General features: G+C 44.2%; 1 protein-coding gene across 1 annotated transcript in view; it reads right to left on the bottom strand.

Annotated features, from left to right (window-relative positions):
• The window catches only part of LOC146621017 (tetratricopeptide repeat protein 28-like), a 190,860-nt gene that overhangs the window by 8,129 nt on the left and 164,042 nt on the right, over positions 1 to 18,689 (bottom strand). Inside the window, exons 10-14 of the mRNA XM_085367180.1 lie at positions 13,592 to 13,701; positions 8,328 to 8,457; positions 7,977 to 8,195; positions 6,190 to 6,349; positions 2,880 to 3,020 (exon numbers count right to left, since the gene is read on the bottom strand). Of these exons, the coding sequence (XP_085223306.1) occupies positions 2,880 to 3,020; positions 6,190 to 6,349; positions 7,977 to 8,195; positions 8,328 to 8,457; positions 13,592 to 13,701 (760 nt within the window). The remainder of the gene's footprint in view (positions 1 to 2,879; positions 3,021 to 6,189; positions 6,350 to 7,976; positions 8,196 to 8,327; positions 8,458 to 13,591; positions 13,702 to 18,689) is intronic.

Below are 18,689 nucleotides of genomic sequence, written 5' to 3'. Positions count from 1 at the left end.
TCACTAGATGGCAGTATTGCACTGCTTATCTAGCACTTATTGGCCTAAATAGGGGCCAGACTGGCAGAATCACCACAGAAGGAGAGCACCATTCATGCATTTTCTTCAACATTTTAAATTCAGAACATCCCATCATCTGTTAGTTTTGTTGTCTTCAATCTTTATCAACAAACCAACTCAAGATAACAGCACAATGCATTTTGGATGCCTGTCTGCTGTGTGAAGGGAATGACAGCCCTCAGCTCACATAGAGAAAGTCAGCATACTGAGAACTGTGCTAATGGTGGCTGAGGGGCTAGAAGCCTTTTCCTTTTTCCTAGCAGGGCCAAGCTTTATAGTCACACTTGTCACTACTCCTCCATCTGTTCCACCAGCCAGAATTTCTTCCGGACCCAGCCAACAGACATCTATCCTGCCCTTCTGGTAGCCCCAGGCCACTGGCTTTCCTCCAGCCTCCCGACTCTCTGTCTCTCTCCCAGGCCTTGGCATAAGGCTCCATGGGAAAGCAAAACAATCGTTTGTTAGCCTGACAAGAAGAATGAGTGAGGAGACAAGGGATAAGCCAAAAGAAGGTGAGTGTCAAGTGGGAGACAATGAAAAGAAAAGACTGGGAGCTGTAGAGAGGCTGAACGTGAAGATTGCATTCAGTGGTTGTAAGTGAAAAACGGGTCTTTAAGTGTCATCTGCGTGGTAATCAGAGATAAATAAATCATCCTCTAGTATACATTTAAAGGTGCAGTGTGTGAAATCTTACCACTAGATGTCAGTGGATTGCAGCTTGCTCTGTTTTGTTATCCATCCAAATTCAGGTGTGTAACCCTGGCTACGGTGGCTAATGTAGGATAAAGAACTCTGGATGTCGTTCATCTGTGAGTGTAGGCTGTCAATCTGCTGTTTACCTCAGCTATCAATATGCATGTCTATGTATTCTGGAAGAGGCTGTCAGACTTTGTGAATGAAGGCTGGGTCTCACTCCTGTCTCATGTCAGTGATACTGAGACGAATTGTTGATGATATCCTGAACTTAAGAGCTGATCTTTTGCCACAGTTAGCTGCTGCTAGCCAGCGTTAGGGGAACTTCATTTGAAGCGGATCCAACACTGCTGGGCTCGGACGCCTTGCAAATGAACTCAGGAAATGTGTGAGACGATATTTTTAAAGGTTTATTTTTAGGACATTCAAGCCTAACATTGGCATCTAATTACCCGGTGACAATGTTTAACTGCATGAATAAATACACACGTTTATTCAAATTTTTGTGTGTTACAGCCCTAGCTGCTGTTCAGGAGATGAAGCTTGAGATAAGGAGGAAGAGGATGAGATGAAAAGGAGGAGGAGAAAGACACTATGAGAAAGAGATGATGAAAATATACATGTACAAATGTTAAATGGTCGAATATAGTTGGAAAGAGCTATTGGTGATCTTTAAATTCAAAGTTACGTATAAGGTGTGCTGCGTATGAGGCTGGTGAAATGGCCATGGCATGACAACGTGACAGGGCAACACGGCGGCTTCAACAAACTGGCACTCGCTCCAGTTTGTGTATCTGTAACAATTAATTCGAAGTTTACGAGAACGCATGATTTTGTTAGAGCATGTAATTACACACGAATTCATGTATAACTATGAATACAATATTCTTTTTTTCTATTTAATAACCTAAAAAATAACTACTGTACCTCTAAGCTTATTATATTGGCTGTCTTTGTACTGCTGATAAAATAAACCTTGCATCATCCTTTTGGCAGAATTTTACAGAGAACTGCAAGATCATTAAACAATCTCATCAAGTTACACAACGAAGACACAAAGAGACTTTCATTATCACTTTCCCACAGTAATCCTTCCAAGCTCCGTACTGAAGACGAGATCTCAGTGCCCTGTACCTATTTGAATTTAAATGTTATTCAATTAAGGTTTCTTTTTGAAATAAACGTATCCTTTCTCTTTGTAATACATAAATATCAAAATCCTGAAGTATTCATATAAATTCATTCCATTAAATGGTAATAGCCTAAACATGTAAGGAAAAATAGCAGGAGAAAGTGAATTCAAAAAGAGCTCTTGAATAACACACAGATTATCTGACACCAAACCTCAAGATGTATGGAGGACAAAGAGGTTTTCTCAATTTTCTCTTGCTTTTGGTATTGTGACAGACGACAGGCTCCTAAGCATGATGAGCTTTATAATTCAGATTTTTTTTTTAAAGGCCCAAAAGAATGAGGGGATTATTACCGGCAGCCCATTAAAGGGGCTTAATGAGCACCAAGACTCAATTAAAGCTGGAATTACCCTCTCATCAAAGAACAGCTCAACTGTGGACGAGGACAGGGAAATATGACCCAGACACACAAGTATGCACACACATGCACGCACATTGTCGGTATACCTTACCAATCAGCCCAATGTAAATGAATACTCTGCATAGTGTCAATAAATAACGCTGTGAACAAGCCAGTGGCGCTCTCACTAAAATCTCATAAATCTGCATAACAAACACAGACATGGCAAACATTTTAAAACCACATTCATCTCCATGTCTGCGCCTGGCAAACAGTCACACGCACATGTGACCACATTCACGCACACACAGGGCTTCCATCAGAGTAGACAGTTGATAAGGGCTTTAGCAGCTTTGGCTTTACTCAGTCTATTTAATAAGGAGGATTCACATGCTGCCTCTGCGCTGGCTAAACAATGGAGAAAAGAGTCCTTTCACAGATGAGCCACAATACCCACGAATCTCCTTACTCGAGCAGAGACTTTTAATCGTCTTCTTTGTGCAAAAGTGGGTCTAAGTAGCATTTGGTGATTAACACTGCCACTCATTAACAGCCAAGGAACACTGAGGTGATGTGCATCAAAACCCCGCTACCTGTTGAACAGGTTGTTTCTGGACACCATGCGCAGGAAGCCCGTTGGATCAGTGACGGAGTTAAGCTTGTTGTTGAGCTCCTCAAATTGTTGATCCAACAAATCTCCCGCCTCACTCTCAGTCTCACTGCTCGAGCACCCTCTGAAAGAGAGAAAGAGATGGAGTGAGAGGCATCCAAGGCCACAGAAATGTTGCCAAGAGAAAAAAAAGCATGTGAGCACAGCAGACAATACACTCTTATATTGTTTCGCTGCGGATAAATCAAGTACTCACAGAAACACACACACACAGACACTTCTGACCTGCCAAAAAACACACACCGTTCAACCCTCACACACTTGGCCTCTTTTTTTCAGCCTGGATCCAACAGCCTGATTGTAATCCTTTCAATATAATGCCAGTAATGCTGATCCAGTCGCGGGGGTGTCATCCCCCCCCAATCACTAGCTCGCAACCACTCTCTCATCTCGCCCTTCATGCGTGAACCTCTCCTTTGATATCATGCAACTCTTAGAGTATCTCACAGCAGCTGTATGAACTTCTTGGAACCACCATGGGATCTCTGATTGCCTTGCGCACCTACCACTGCAATTCTTAAAGCCACAGTACGTGGCTCACACTGAGATTCGCTCTCCGGGAATGTACATGGTAACAGACCTATTCAGACTGGATTTTCAAAAAGATGGAGAGATTCCACATGTTAATACGCAGATTTCGACTATCACAAAAGCCGTGTCTTCCGCTCTCTTTATTATCCTGTCTTTCACACACATATGCTCCTCTCCATTTTTCTCCATCCCATTCATTCTGTAGACACTCATTTCAGAGTGCTGCCTCCCTTTCTCTGCACTCTGGAGACTGAATGGGCTGGTAAGTGGGGCCATATGGTGCCCATCCAGGCGCAGTGGTGTGTATGCAACTTCCCATTGGAGAAGTAAATGAGCTGGTAATGGGGCAGGAGGGCCAGACTGCTAGGGGTGGAAGAGACTGGCACTGGGTGGAGCAGCTGGTCACTATGGATCAAACTCCAACTAGAGAAACATGGCACACGTCAAGTGCAGTGTAGCTCCAAGGATGTCAATGGGTGATTTGAACTTTTGATACATCTCAGAACACTTTACATGCCCTACACATATGACTACATCCCCTGTTGTGTGTTAGATCTCTATTCACTACCAGCCTCTTCTTTGACTTTTGGCTCACTGATTTTAGCGTCTCCTCTGAACCTTCCTCCCCATTCTTCCTTAAGGTTACAGTAACCGCCTTCTCTTTTCCTTGGGTTGTCAGACTGGCTGTGTGTTAGGTGGATTCAACACCTCGAGTTATATCAAGAGCCATTATTCCATCTCATTTATTCCCACTGGGGGGGGAGAGCAAAGCCCTTTAAGGAGGTAGTGGATGTCTGTCATCACAGGAAGCATCACACTCTTTTACACACACACTCACAATAAAACAACCCTTCTTCTGCTAAGGCCTGATTTAGACTGCTGAGGGGAATCTTTATAACCTACTTATGCTTGTTCTGGTGCATTACATGTTAATTGCCATGTGGTCATGACCCAGTGTTTTATATGTGATAAAATGCTGGGATTTTTTTTTTTTTTACCTTGTGTATCCCTGCACTTTGTTGTGGAGAGTATTTTTTGGGTGCAAAGATGTTTGTCCCTGTAGTTTTACCACTTTTTGGAACATTCCCTGAGATCAATTACAATCGTTTCAGCAATCTTACTTTATCGCTTTAGTGTAGAAAATTATATTAATAGCATCAATATAAGGAGTCACAAATGTCAGCAAATTCCTGGAGGGAGTTTGCTGAAACTATCATAACTGACTTGATGGAAAACTAGAGGGAAGCTTCTTTGCACATTCCCGTCACGTCCCTCTAGGAATTTGCTGACATTTGAGATTGCTTATATTGAGCCTGTGAGTATTATTCCTTATAACTGAGGTGATGACTGGTACTCTGTTACTGATAGATTAAAAAACTAAAAGTAGCCAGAAATGCACAGGATGAATTGATGGTGTTGAACAGGCCTCACAAGAGCTGCGGAGAGAGATTTGCAGGTGATCTTCTAACAGTGTGCTGATTTAAAAACAAAGATCGCACCAGTTCATTTCAGTAACGACCAAGCTTAAAAAAACGAACACACCAGCTGAGGGTGGGTGAAGACGCAAGTAACGTACTAACAAAAACTAACAATAATAACATAAAAAGCAGGTTTTATGCGTGTTTCTCTCTGAAAACAGCGTGGCAATTCAGATAACTGAGAGGCGGAAGAAGAATGAAAATGTTTTGATATAAGGCTGAACTCTTGTGACAGACATTGCTGGCGGCTGCGTGTGGTCCTGAGGACTGAAGTGGAGGATTTATTACAAACTCATCCACCGTATAAATCTGAAATATGTGTTTAACAACTCACCTGTCCCACGCGTAAAAGAGCAGAAGAAATTATTTAGCACCAGTTCCCGAGCCGTCTGTGTGTTAATAACGTTAATAATACTGCGCCGTGTGCGTAAATGCACACATTGCTCTTGACTTTTTTTCTGCAGGCTGTCAGGCTTTAGGTATTTAATAAAGTCATTATTAGATATAGTAACATTCATACATTAATCTAATATGTCAACACAGTTCCGTAAATAGCTTTGTTTTCACAGACATTTCAATAAGGCATGTAAAAGCTGTGAAAGCACACAGCGATTAAAAGCCTGAAACACTGCAAACCCCATCAGCTCAGTGCAGAAATTACCGTGGCTGTTCATAAAAGAAGACACACCCTTGCATGAATCTAGTACCTGAATTCTCCTTCTCCATCTAACACTCTACATTAAGCTCAGTTTAGTTTAATACCAGTATTATTGAGGACAACATGCAGGACGAGGACTGAATGTAGAGCTACGGGACAGAGCCAAAGTTTTGGCACTGGACTCACAGCTTTGAGCCATCCACCCGTGCCAATTATGCACTTGTTCTGATAACTTCTCCCCCTCTCATTACAAATAAATGAAGACTGCTAGCGGCAACTATCTCAACAACATCGGGTGCAAAATAAGACATGCTTTTTTTTCCAGCATGACATGCAACACAATTTGCACAATTTGCAGTATGTCGACTTGGTAAATCAGCTTTGTGCAATTCATTTACTTGATCTACCTAAAATGTGGCTCTGTTTAAGGGAAACTAAAACAAATACATGTGCGACGAGTGTACGCTAAGCCATAATCAACAAAGTGAGTTATTAAAGAGGGAAAAGGAAGTGACACAGATTATGAGCTAACTAAATAGAGTTTTCATTTCATTGTTACACCTCACCTGCTATAATAAGACTCTACCCCCAGAGCCTCACGGGCACTGGCGATGTGCTGCTCCAACGAGGAGCCACTGACCACTCCGCCGACACCTCCCTCTTGGAATTCCGACCCCCCTTCGGCTACGCCCTCGCCCAGGTACACCTCATGAAACTTCAGGATGCCTGTGGAGAGAGTGAGAGAGAGAAAGGAGGGGAGTGTAAATATGACTGGCTGCTTTCAGGTGGTTATGAAGTGTAATGACAAAACAAATGAAAGTGGCTATTTTCCACCCTCTCTCTTTCCTTTTTTTTTTTTTTTTTAATATGTTCCTATTACTCGCTCTCGACGGTGGCAATATTGGATTATTTCAACTGAGAGCTGTGGGTGAGCAGCTGCATCTGCGGAGCAAAATGAATAAAACAAATATTGTTCAATAAAAGATAAGAGTAGGCTGCCCGTGCCATCTGGTGCCTGCTGCGAGAGCTCGGCTAAGTTTCAAGCAGGTGGGGAAGAGCACATCGGGCGAATACGGCTGTTTGTGTGTGTCTGGTTTGTGGGTGTGTCAGTGTGTTTCACCATTTCGTATTAAATGTGTTTAAATAGAGGGGTAAAGTGATTCCGGTGAATATGCACGTGCATGCTAATTCAGGCCAGAATGTACACTAGTGGAGTAATTACAGCATGACATTAGGAGCCCCATTCATTGACTGCAGACTCTTTAGAGCTGGACATGTTTGTGTACCAGCTGGATGCCAGGGAATGCCAGGAAGTGACAGACAGGCGATTAGTGAGCAAGTGGCTCCCTCTTAGCCTGGGGCAATATTCGATGCTTTGAAGATGTACTCCGGTCCCTGTAGTGTTCCTCCCCTCCTTATGACTAGTGCTTGGAGGTCAAGTTCATCTGGTTGCCTGGGAGCTGGATTTGATCAAATGTTCAGGCTCTTGTGCCTTGGAACATGGGTCACGGCTCTCATTTCCTTTCTTCACACGAGAATCAAAGCAAAGCCAGCAGTAGGGCAGCCACAGCAGTCGGGCGACATGCACCGTAGCTTATTCTTTGTACAACTGGAATTTTACAAGGCAAACAAAAGGGGCTGCGCTAGCATCAGCGCTACTCAGAGTGTAAACAAAAGAGAGAAAGATTTAGGAGTGTATAAAGAAGTGCCAGGACAAAGCAATATCAAGAAAACGGATGAAAACAAAAGCAAACATGAAACATAAAAGCAGGGAAGACTTTTGCTGTTGACACGTGTGAAGATGACGCCACTGGTGTTTTGGCTGTGTCGTTATCGGTGACACAATCAATTAGCATAGTTCACAGGCAGATGCCTTCTGGGGGTGAAAAGCGAGGCAGGGGGGCAAATCCTAGCAGTGGAGTGGCAGGTGGCACTGTCGCTCAGTGTTAAAGCTGGCCTTCCTACCCCTGCAGTGCAAAACAAGCCTCTAGCCTCTGGGCCTTTTATGTGCTTTAATTTGAACAAGCAAGCGTGAGCATGGGGCTGCTTTTGCTTTAAACCAAGTAGCTTCTGTACAGACAGAATAATTTCATATTATTGATCGCCTTTGCACAAATCGTGCCACTTCAACATTTCTAAGCCATTTTTTAATAGTCATTTTCTGTGCTTTTGCCACATTTCAGGTTATTAAAGTAAAAAAAAAACCAAAATGTTGCATTGGAAGTACACACACTTAAATGTTTTGAATAAAAGAACAAAGTAAAACAAAGAGATTCAGGAGAGCAGTAGTCAGACAGACATGATGGGATTTCAGCAACTCATTAAAAAGTTTTCAGCTAGAGTCCAAACCTACCTGCTCCTGGAGCCAGCAGCCAGCTGTACAGGTAACCAGCAGCCATAGAAAAATAAAGCACCAAAGCCCTCTGGCTGTTCACGGTATCCAAGATGTGCTCCACTGTTACCGGCGTGTATGGATCCGACTCCTGCTGGCCCGTCTGCCTCTCCACCAAGAGATCAGCAAAGGCTCTTGTACGACCCCTCTCTGCCACTGCCAGGGCCTCATCGTGGTGCCCTGCGGAGTTCAGAGGTCAGCTTTGATTAGCGGATGAAGTCTAAAATCATTCAGGTGCACACAGAGGCAAAAGCAAAAACAAGTCATAACAGCGTGCAGTACTGAGAGTGTGAGTAAAGTGTGTTGACGTACCGAGGCTGACAAGGACCCTTTGGAGAGCCTGGTAGCAGGAGGTTTGCAGGTCAAACAGAGAAAGCTTGTAATCTGTGCTGTGTTGGGCTTCGTGGCGGATGGTCTCAAACAGCGCTGATGCTCGGTAAAGCTAAGGATAAATAACGGCAGCAATGCGTTCAGACATTCCTGGATTGCTCATTTACCAGACAAGAATAGTGTACAAAAACATAACAAGAAATAGTCATCGGCACCGTCAACGATGACCCCGAAACAGCAAGGCGTTGCATCAAAATACCTTTTCTGGAAAATAAGTTAAAATGAATAAACTGTGTTTAAAAAAAGGAAGGCAGTTGGGATTCTATGAGAAAGACAAGTTGGTTAAATATGTCTGCATCTTACTAAATTGGGCATGATTAGGCCTTAGAGGATAGAAAATGAACATGGCCACTAGATGGTAGCATTCCACCTCACAGGTTATCACTGATCAGCCTCCTTTCTTCTTTTCTCTCTCACAGCAGAATAAAGTACTGTAATGTAGCTTGATGAATAACCATTAAACACAGGTAAACCTCTCCTCAGCTCTCATTTGCCCAGAAAGGGCTGCGAGCAGCTAAACCATTACCCTGAGCATCTTAGACAAACACGGTTCAGGAAAATAAATGCTTTGTGAATTCAATAGGCCCGTCTGTGTTGTTGGATCTTTCAATTCAGGGCCAGACACCGGATTGAAAGAAGAAGGCGAGACAATGAAAAGGTGGGGCGGCAAGGACTGTTGCACACTGGCCAAGCAGAACCGGCCAAGAGTGCTGATTCATGGGAGCCTTTTATTGATTTCCTATTTCTGCACCTATATAGCAGCCCTGTAGAATAACTGGGACTGCTATAGAGTGACTCTCCAGGAGTCTGGGGCCAGCAGAGAGGGTAAAACACTCTTGCTGCTCGACCATAGTACACGCAAGACAAAGAGCTCTGCAGTGGAAAAAGGGTTGTTGGTATGGATTAAATGGATTTTATCAACCCTGTGGCTTTGACAAGAGGAAGGAAAGGGAGAAAGTGTGTGTGGATTCCTGGTGAGTACATAGGCATAGAATCTAGCTCGTCAGGCATATCCCAAGGTCAAAGAGGAAAGTGTGTCAGAGGGAGTGTAGGGGGGAGAGTAGAGAATCTGTGAGTTCTGCTGCATTAGTCCTAGTAGAAGGAGCTGCTAGTCTCAGGCTGATTTTGCTGATAGGGCTGTGGGCTGATTGCTGCAGTGCTAGTTTCATCTGTTAGGCCTGCAGATATCCCTTTAAGAGTGTAACTAATTTCTCACAGCGCCTTTCCTCTGTCTTCACCCCTACTGGCACAGATGAAGGGGGGGGGGGGCACTGCATCTATAGTGTCTTTTTTGCCGCGACACAGGTGCAGTAAAATCTGCGGCATTCTCAGGCCGCTACCTATTCAGATAGCGCTCACTTGTTTTACTGACACACTAACATGGCTTTTATCTGACATGTTAAGTGAATGTCAGTGTCACACTGTATCAGTAAACGTGAGCAGACTTGAATGCACACATACCTCGAATGATTTTTCTAAAATAAAATCCCCGGGGAGCTCTCATCCCCCTGCGGAAGATGATATCAGAGGTAAAGGCTTAATCGACTGTAGACCGCTGATTTTTTTATTATTTTTTTTAAGCAGGCACAAATGTATCGATTCACGTTTGCCGAGATATGAATGCTTCTTAGCGAGAGCAAGCACTGTTCAAATACCTGATTAGAATCAGGACACGTCAATCTGTGTGCCAGTACGAGCACCGGGATCACAGCTAGGGTGCTAAAATACAATTCGGTGCGCAGATAGAGAGAAATGAGGAACATGAGGTCAAGTACTCTTAATCTACACCTATGAACGCTTTATAAATTTAAATACAAGCCTTTAAAATAGCAGTATAAAGTGGGTCAGAGTGTTTACCAAGGTCAGCTGTAGCGACAGACCAGCTCATGAATAATCATTTCATCTATACTCTGAGGACAACAGCGTCCTTTCCAACCACCAAGTCACTGCAGGAGCTACAAGCTGACAGGCAGAAAAACATTCAACATAGCTGTGGTGTACTGTATGTATGCAAACGACTGGATTGCAGTTAATTGCAACAAGGACAACACAATGTTAGCATGGACTATTAGGGTCTTGAAGGTGAAGCATTAAGCTGGAAAGCAAACATGCAGTGGAAAATATGTTGCATTGGCTTGTTAGAATAATATTTTGCTTTAATTGAACACAAATTCCTCAATATGAGTCACAAGCACTCAGCCCCTGCTCTAGCCATCACCTTGGTTCAGTCTTTCATTCTCAGCTCTTGTTACAGATAATTGCAAACAGACAAAAATACTTTTTTGAAAAAGTATGATGCAGGGCCGACGGAAAAACAAACGAGGAACAACGCTTTCAGAACGAGGAACAACGCTTTCAAATCCGGGGACCAGGAGGCATACAGTGCTGCCAGGGCCAACCTGAGAAGAGGCATCAAGACTGCCAAGCAGCAGCACAGGAGGCGTATCGAGGCCAGGTTTGAGAACAACACAAACCCAAGGCAGGTCTGGGAGGGCATCAGGGCTATCACGGACTACAAAAGAAGAACACCATCACCCTCAGCCGACAGTTCTACTCTGGCTGAGGATCTAAATCTCTTTTATGCCCGTTTTGACAGGGAGAACACCGACCCTGTCCTGTCCCCTCTCCCCTCAACCGACCCTGCTCCGGTCCTGAGCACTCATGAGCTGAGGCGTGTGTTCCGGAGCATTAACACCAGGAAGGCGGCCGGGCCGGATGGAGTGCTGGGCCGGGTGCTAAAAGACTGTGCTGCGGACCTGGCGGACGTCTTCACCTCTATATATAACACCTCGTTGTCCTGTTCACTGGTACCATCCTGTTTCAAAGCAGCAACCATCGTTCCCATCCCAAAACAGTCAAATGTCACATGTCTGAACGATTTCAGACCTGTGTGTGGCACTCACCCCCATTCCCGCCAAATGCCTGGAGAGACTGGTCATTAAACACATCAGAGCTGCTTTTCCACCATCCCTGGACTCGCACCAGTTTGCATACAGGGAGAACCGGTCAACCGAGGATGCGATCGCCACAGTGCTGCACACATTACTGAAGCACTTGGAACACAGGAACACCTATGCACGGCTCCTCTTTGTAGACTACAGCTCGGCTTTTAATACCATCCGGCCATACAAACTCCGTCCCAAACTCCACCAACTGGGACTTAACTCCTCTCTGTGCAACTGGATTGTGGACTTCCTCACTAACCGTAGACAGAGTGTCAGAGTGGGTAAGAACACCTCTTCCACCCTTGTGGTCAACACCGGTGCCCCTCAGGGGTGTGTTCTGAGCCCTCTGCTATACACTCTCTTCACCCATGACTGTATTTCCTCCTGCGCGTCCAATCTCATTGTTAAGTTTGCAGATGACACTACAGTGCTCGGACTTATATCCAACAATGATGAGACAACATTGTAGATTTCCGGAAGAGGGGCCATAACAACCATCTGCCTCTCTTCATTGGCAGTGAGGCGGTGGAGAGGGTGAGCAGTTTTAAATTCTTGGGGGTAACTGTGACCGAGGACCTGTCCTGGGGCAACCATATCACCTCAGTTGTACGGAAGGCCCAACAGCGCCTCTACTACCTGAGGAGACTGCGGAGCGCACACATTCCCAGATCTCTGATGTTGAACTTCTACAACTGTGCCATCAGCAGCGTTCTGACGTATGGATTTCTAGTGTGGTTCCCCAGCTGCACCAAGGCCGATCAGCAAGCACTCCAGCGGGTGGTGAAAGAAGCTGGCAGAATTATTGGAACAAGTCTGCCAGAGATCAGTAATATCTTCCCCACTCGCTGTCTGAGGAGGGTGCACAGTATCCTGCGGGACCAACATCACCCTGCGCGCCACCTTTTCCATCTGCTGCCTTCAGGGAGAAGGTACAGGTCTATACAGGCCAGAACATCCAGACTGGCCAACAGCCTGTATCCACAGGCTGTGAGGCTCCTGAACTCTCTGCCCCCCTCTCACGGACAATAACCATATCCAACTTCTTAATAGCAATGAACTGGTCTGCATTGGTGCATCATATCTTTATTCTCTTCCCCCTCCTGCCCCCCCCCCCCCCCCCCTCTTTCTTAAATAGATAACTATCATATCTGATATCATATCTCACAGTACAATAATATTGAATGGGTTGCATTGTTGTATTTTGTCATGTTTCTCAGGTCTTTGTCTGAATTTCTACGAACATTATTGCTAAGGATTGTCTTATTGCATTGGAGTCACACTGGGTTAAATATGTACACTTGGGTTTTAAGGGGTATTTATTATTTTCTTCTTTTTTTTGGGTTGTATGGAAGCCCCAAATGCAATTTCATTGTTCTTGACAATGACAATAAATAAATAAATACTAAATACTAAATACTATCTGGGTCGAATAAATGCAAGTTGTGCGCGTGTGTCATAACAAAAAAAAAAAAGGGAAAGAAAAAAAAGAGTCTTGGACTAGATTTTAAAAATGAAAGCAGCTAAAAAACATCCCCACAGACGCACGTGACAGCCACCGCTGCTGACTGACTGTTCACAAACTTGCATGTGGATACACAAGCCAAAGAAAGGGGGAAGAAAAGTATATATATATGTATATATATACTTTTTTATATATGTATATATCAACTAGTGAGCTGTGGTGTGTGGACAGACTGCAAAGAGAGATGTTAAGGGGATATTCCATGCTTGCTAGGTGGGCAGTGGGCTGAAGAGGAGTGAATGTGTGTGTGATGCAGAGGCTTGGGGGATCCTGAGACCATGCACGCAGATACAAAAAAATATTCACTCATCTGTCGCCTGTCTGCTGAGATGACAGCATTTACCAGCTCAACAGACTCCATAGCATACTGCCAGCACCAATGCTCTAACTCTACAGCCACCTCGCCTTCTTTTCTTTCCTCCTGTTGTTCTCTCTCTCCTCATGGCTCTTTTTTTTTTTTTTTTACCTCGAAGGCATTGCTGAAAACGTATATTTCCCCATGTGTTTAAGACAAGTACTTCCACCTCTCATTTCTAATCCTTGCCAACCTCAAAGCCGACAGATGTGGGCTTACTGGCGGTCAGCCTTAACTACCAGAGGTCGAAGGAGCCCAGATGGAAGGGAGAGGAGAGAGGAGGTGAGGTGAGGAGAGAAGGAAATGAGAGGTCTGAGTCAAGGTGATCCATAACCAGAAGAGGAGCGAGCAGGAGATGCTTTACCTGATGTTGGGCCTCCTCCAGATTCCCACTGGCCCACAGAGAAAGCCCAAGACGATGGCGGATCTTCGCCTCGTCCTCACGTCGAGCAAGCTGCTCCGCAAGCCGCAGGCCTGTCAGAAGGCAAGGAGAAGGGAGCAGATGAGAGGGAGAGGAGGGTAAAAATTATTCAGAGCAGACAGACTCTTAGGTATCTTTCAGAGGAACAGATGTAAGCATAGCGTGGTACTGATGTTCTGACAGCGAACAGGTTTGGATATTTGGCCTCAGTTGTAAGATGCTGCTTGCACTGGGGCTAAAACACACACACATGTTTTGGCCATAGCGGGAGATTCTTAGAGCACTAATGGGTCTGCATAGTAATCAATGCTCAGGATTGACTGGCTGAGCAAACACAAACACGCCGCATCACTAGGACATCTCCAAATATTTGCAAACACACTGATGAGCTAATAACAGACAACGTGCAAACACACAGAGTTTACTTTGTGATATTTGTTTGAGAGACCTTCAGAGTTGTTCGGGAGCCAGCAGAGGTATGAATGTGCACGTGCACGTGTGCTCGTTCGCTAAATGTGCCCGTGTCAGATCATCTGGTTTGTTTTTCACTTCCAATTTCTCAGGCACTCGTCACATCTTAGCATGTGTCCTCAGCCTGCCTGCCGAGCACTTGGTTCAGCCCAATTACTGAGATGAAAATGCCACTCCTCAGAGGACAATAATGAAAAAAAAACCACACACACAGTCGCTGGGTCACACATCATCCACAAGGTACAAAATACACAGCAAGCATTCTGCTGTTTGCAACAGGCCACCGCACATGCACAGTCTCACTTTACACGAGCTCCGTATTTGCAAGTCTACTCTCTCCACCCCGCTCGTGTGATACAGGGGTCTAGACGTGCTTTTGGTCAGGGGGGAGGAGAAAATGGGCCAAGCCACCCTTGTCTGCTTTTTTTCTTCATTCCTGGAAAACGGTCTGTGGCTGAACCAGATAAGCCAAGAACAGAGAGCGTGACCTGAAAAAGCCAGCCTATTCCGCAAGACCAGCACACCACAGAACCATAGACTTCATGGCTCCTCCATGGCCACGCTAGCCGGCAGCCTTTGAAGCCTGCAACAGTCTCCCCTCTCTCTCTGTATCCTTATCTTTCTACACACCCTCCCTCTGTCTGAGTGCCTGCCCTCTCCCCCCAATGCATCTGCTGTGCTACTCTCTCCCTCTACCTCCTATTCATTTTCTCATCTCTGTGCCTCTGTCTCGGAGCGCCCCCCCTCCAAACTCTCTACCTGTTTCATCTTCACTGTGGTGGCAGTGCTTGCAGGGACTCTGCACTGCTTAGGGCTCATTAGGCGCTGAAGTAAGAGAGAGGAAACAGATCTAAATGATCCTTTTCATTCTCTGACAGCCTCACCCCTCACTCATCTCAACTCCAGCTCTGAGTCTTTCATGTCCCCCCCACTCAAACACGCACAAATGTGCACGCACACACATACCTTTCTTTCTCTGAGCTGCTCTGTGATAGTTTTTTTTTATGATCAAACCTGAATGTCAACCAACCTATGTTTTCTTTATTCTCTAGCTGACAGTGAAATAATACATGTGAATTATGACTCATGCCGATCTCTGTCTTTTCCCTCCACTCCGCTGCCATCCTCTTTCTTCCTCTCTGCTCCTCCTTCCCTCCCTAACTCTCTCATTCCCTCTGTTCTCCCGCTCTGTATCATTCAGTGTCTGTCACTGTCACCGTGCGTGCCTTTGGTGCACCCCGCAGGCACAGGCACGTAGCAGCGGCTGACATGAGGATGTGGCCGTGGCTGGCTGCACCCTGAAGAGCAACTAGAGAACACTTTAAAGGCTGCTTGACAGCTGGGTGAGAGATCCTCTGCAGCCCCTGAGGCCCACGCACCTCTGCCTTCAAACAAGCTTTACATGCAGACTCCACATTCACATCTCACGCACTGCATAGCCGCAAGTGCACTGTGCTGCAAATAAACATCCCGACACGCATGCATGTGACACACACACACAAAAAAAGGCCCTTTGATCATGGCCGCATGTGGAACGGTGGACAGTATGTTTGATATTATTAAAAAATTTGAGATTAAGCACACTTTTTCAGGCAATCTCCCCCAGGGACACTGCTCTGATAGTGTTGCACTATATTGTACAAATAAAAACTGCAAAGAGTAGTTTAGTACTGGATGAAAAAGGAGAAGTAGAAAGAGAGGGTCCAGAGCCTCACTTCTCTCTCATCTCAGCGCAGCTGGCCAGTGCCATGGAGTTATTTGTGAATATCAGGAACAGAAATCGCCAAAGAGATGCTGCAAAGATTAGCAGGGAGGGATCGCTGAAGTTATATCCAACGCACCGATATGCTGCTAGGACGGGGCATAAATCACACAAGCACATTTTGGGGAGAAGAAAGACAATAGTTACAATACTGACAGCACATATACTCTGTATGTATTCCGTAGAAATAAATAATTAATCAGTCTATTGCTATATATGTCTGTTTGCACCATATCTCCTCATTAAGGGGTGGGCCAATCTGAGTGAAATGTTGCACCAACATCATCCCACATGCAGCGATCATCGCCTGTTAGTGGGTGGGATATTTAAGGAAGCAAGTAAGAATTAAGTAAGGATCACAACATCTCCAAAACTGCAGCTCTTATGGGGTGTTCCCAGCATGCATTGGTCAGCATCTATCAAAACTGGGCAAAAGAAGGAACAGCAGTGAACCAGCGACGGGGTCACGGCGACCAAGGCTCAGTTATGAAAATCAGGACCCAATGCTGCCCCGTGTGATGGGATCCAACAGATGAGATATTGTAGTTCAAATGCTAAAAAATTTAATGCTGGTTCTGATAGAAAGGTGTCAGAATACACAGAACATCGTAGTTTGTTACATCTGAGGCATAGCGGTCTACAGGAGTCAATGCCTTGATAGGTCAGGGCTGTCTGGGCAGCAAAAGGGGGGCCAACACAATATTAGGCAGGTGCTTATAATGTTACGCCTGATCGGTGTAAATATATAGGCATTTATATATAAAAAGTATAAAGCAATTACTATGAAGATACCAGTTTGAGATTAAATAATAAGACTACGAGGAAATTTAGATCAACAGCCAAGACACAAAGTGTATTACAAATGGGATCTTAAATTACTGACCAAAAGAAATCAGTACATGTACTCTGCTCATCAAAATATAAATATAACAGTGCACATGTTTTGGTGAATATCACCTGCCATAACAAAATGAAAGTGTTTTATATAAACATCAAACCCAAGGTTAACAGGTTAGGTTTTCTTTGTCTTTAAAACTGAACAGGTTTCTATGTAGCTTGCAAAGAAAACCAGTAATTATATATTAGATTTTTACATTTATATATTATTCTGTAGTTAGGTGTTTATAAACAACCAACATTTTCTCATATAACGTGTAACAAAGATGCATAAGAAATGCTAATGATGAAAAGAGTCTTTGTGTAATTTATCATAATTTATGATTTATAGAAAACAAAGCTGGGCTTTATTGTGACGTTTACACAGACATTTGTAGTTAATGTCAAAGATTTTAAGCCAAAGTAGAATAATATGGAGATTAAAACTAAAATAAAGAATATCTGTAGCTCCTTAAGCCACCAGCTCAGCACTCAGCACAACTAACTGCAACCAACATTTAATATTAATGGCATAAAATATTAGCACCAAAAATATGAGACACATGATGATAACTGGTCGAGAGTTGTGCAGAGATCCATATCATCCAGCTCTATTTAGTTTTAAATGCTTCTTGACAAGCCCTCAACAGCCTAACAGCATGAACACGCTTTAAGGGAATTTCTAAGTTGGTCCTGTCCTAGAAAAAATTCACGTGTCACAAAACTCGTTTTCCACGGTGAAGGCCGAAACGAAAATGCTTATCTGATGTTTAGTTGTGTATCTGACCTATGATCAAGACCCCATCTTGATCAAAGATGAGTTTTTCATATGATTTTGTCTTCCTATAAATGTTTTGCGTCCAACATTCGCCACAAATATTATTAATTAGAGTGTAGCTTATGAAATGTTTTGTGCAGAATACATATAAATACACTTGCAAATTAAATGATGTAAACACAAGAGGCTTCCAGTACATTTCCAACAAATAACTGCCCTTGAAGGTTAATATTGTTATCCCTTTAGTTTGCTTAATAAGCGATTCTATAAGTCAGGCATGGAATATCTCCATTAGTCGCTACAATGACTGCATTGATTTAATGACACTATTGATTGCATCAATCGTTGGAAAGTGCATCTCGGTGTGTAATGATTCTTTGTTTAACATTTAGAAAGTCCTGCACAATGCTCTGTAATATTACAGTGCAAGACGAAGAAAAAAAAACCCAAAGCTTGTTATCGGGCAGCCTTATCTTTGCATAATGTACTGCACAACAAAGTATAATCATCTGACACGCAGACACATACAGATACACGAGCAGTGGTTTGGAGGTCACATGCTGTCGACGATATCTGCTAGTTTGGAGCTGCTTTTCCTTTTCCCTCTTACTAATTAATCTTTTTTGGAAACAGAAACAAAACATAAGCAGTGCAGCATGAAGATAAAAAAAACTAGAAGTGGAAGCAGAAAAAACAGAAAAACTAAATGGGGAAAAAAAACCATGCCAACTTTTTGGTCTGGGCAGGTTGGCCAGAAATAATTGGCTGTCAAGGCAGCACTGTTCTTTTTCACAGCCAGACCAAGGAGCAATACAAGGACAGTGCGCGGGACAGTAAGAGGACGGTGTGGAGACAGAATGGCCTGTCGCCTTTGTTTCCATTAAAGCTCAACGAGCAGGCCTGCAGAGGGTGTATGGGTCACCGCAGGAAAAGTGAACTCGAATACAGCCGGCAAAGGAGAGATAGAGGAGATTTATTCTTGCTCCCCTGCATTCCGCTCACTCCAGAGCAGAATATACAAATGTCCTCTTACACAAACTCCAGCTTCATTGATTCAAACAGGGTCTGGGTTGTGACACGGTGGGTGGTGCCTGTCAGTGGGCACGGGCAAGTCTGGCGCTTTCCCATCCATGAAAGATGCAACTTATCACATC

This window comes from Diplotaxodon limnothrissa, linkage group LG12 (assembly GCF_057381915.1).
Source record: "Diplotaxodon limnothrissa isolate DT_005_m linkage group LG12, D_limnothrissa_male_GT1.1, whole genome shotgun sequence".
Lineage (NCBI taxonomy): Eukaryota > Metazoa > Chordata > Actinopteri > Cichliformes > Cichlidae > Diplotaxodon > Diplotaxodon limnothrissa.
The sequence above is the reverse complement of the archived record's forward strand: the minus strand, read 5'-3'. Positions and strand labels throughout refer to the sequence as shown.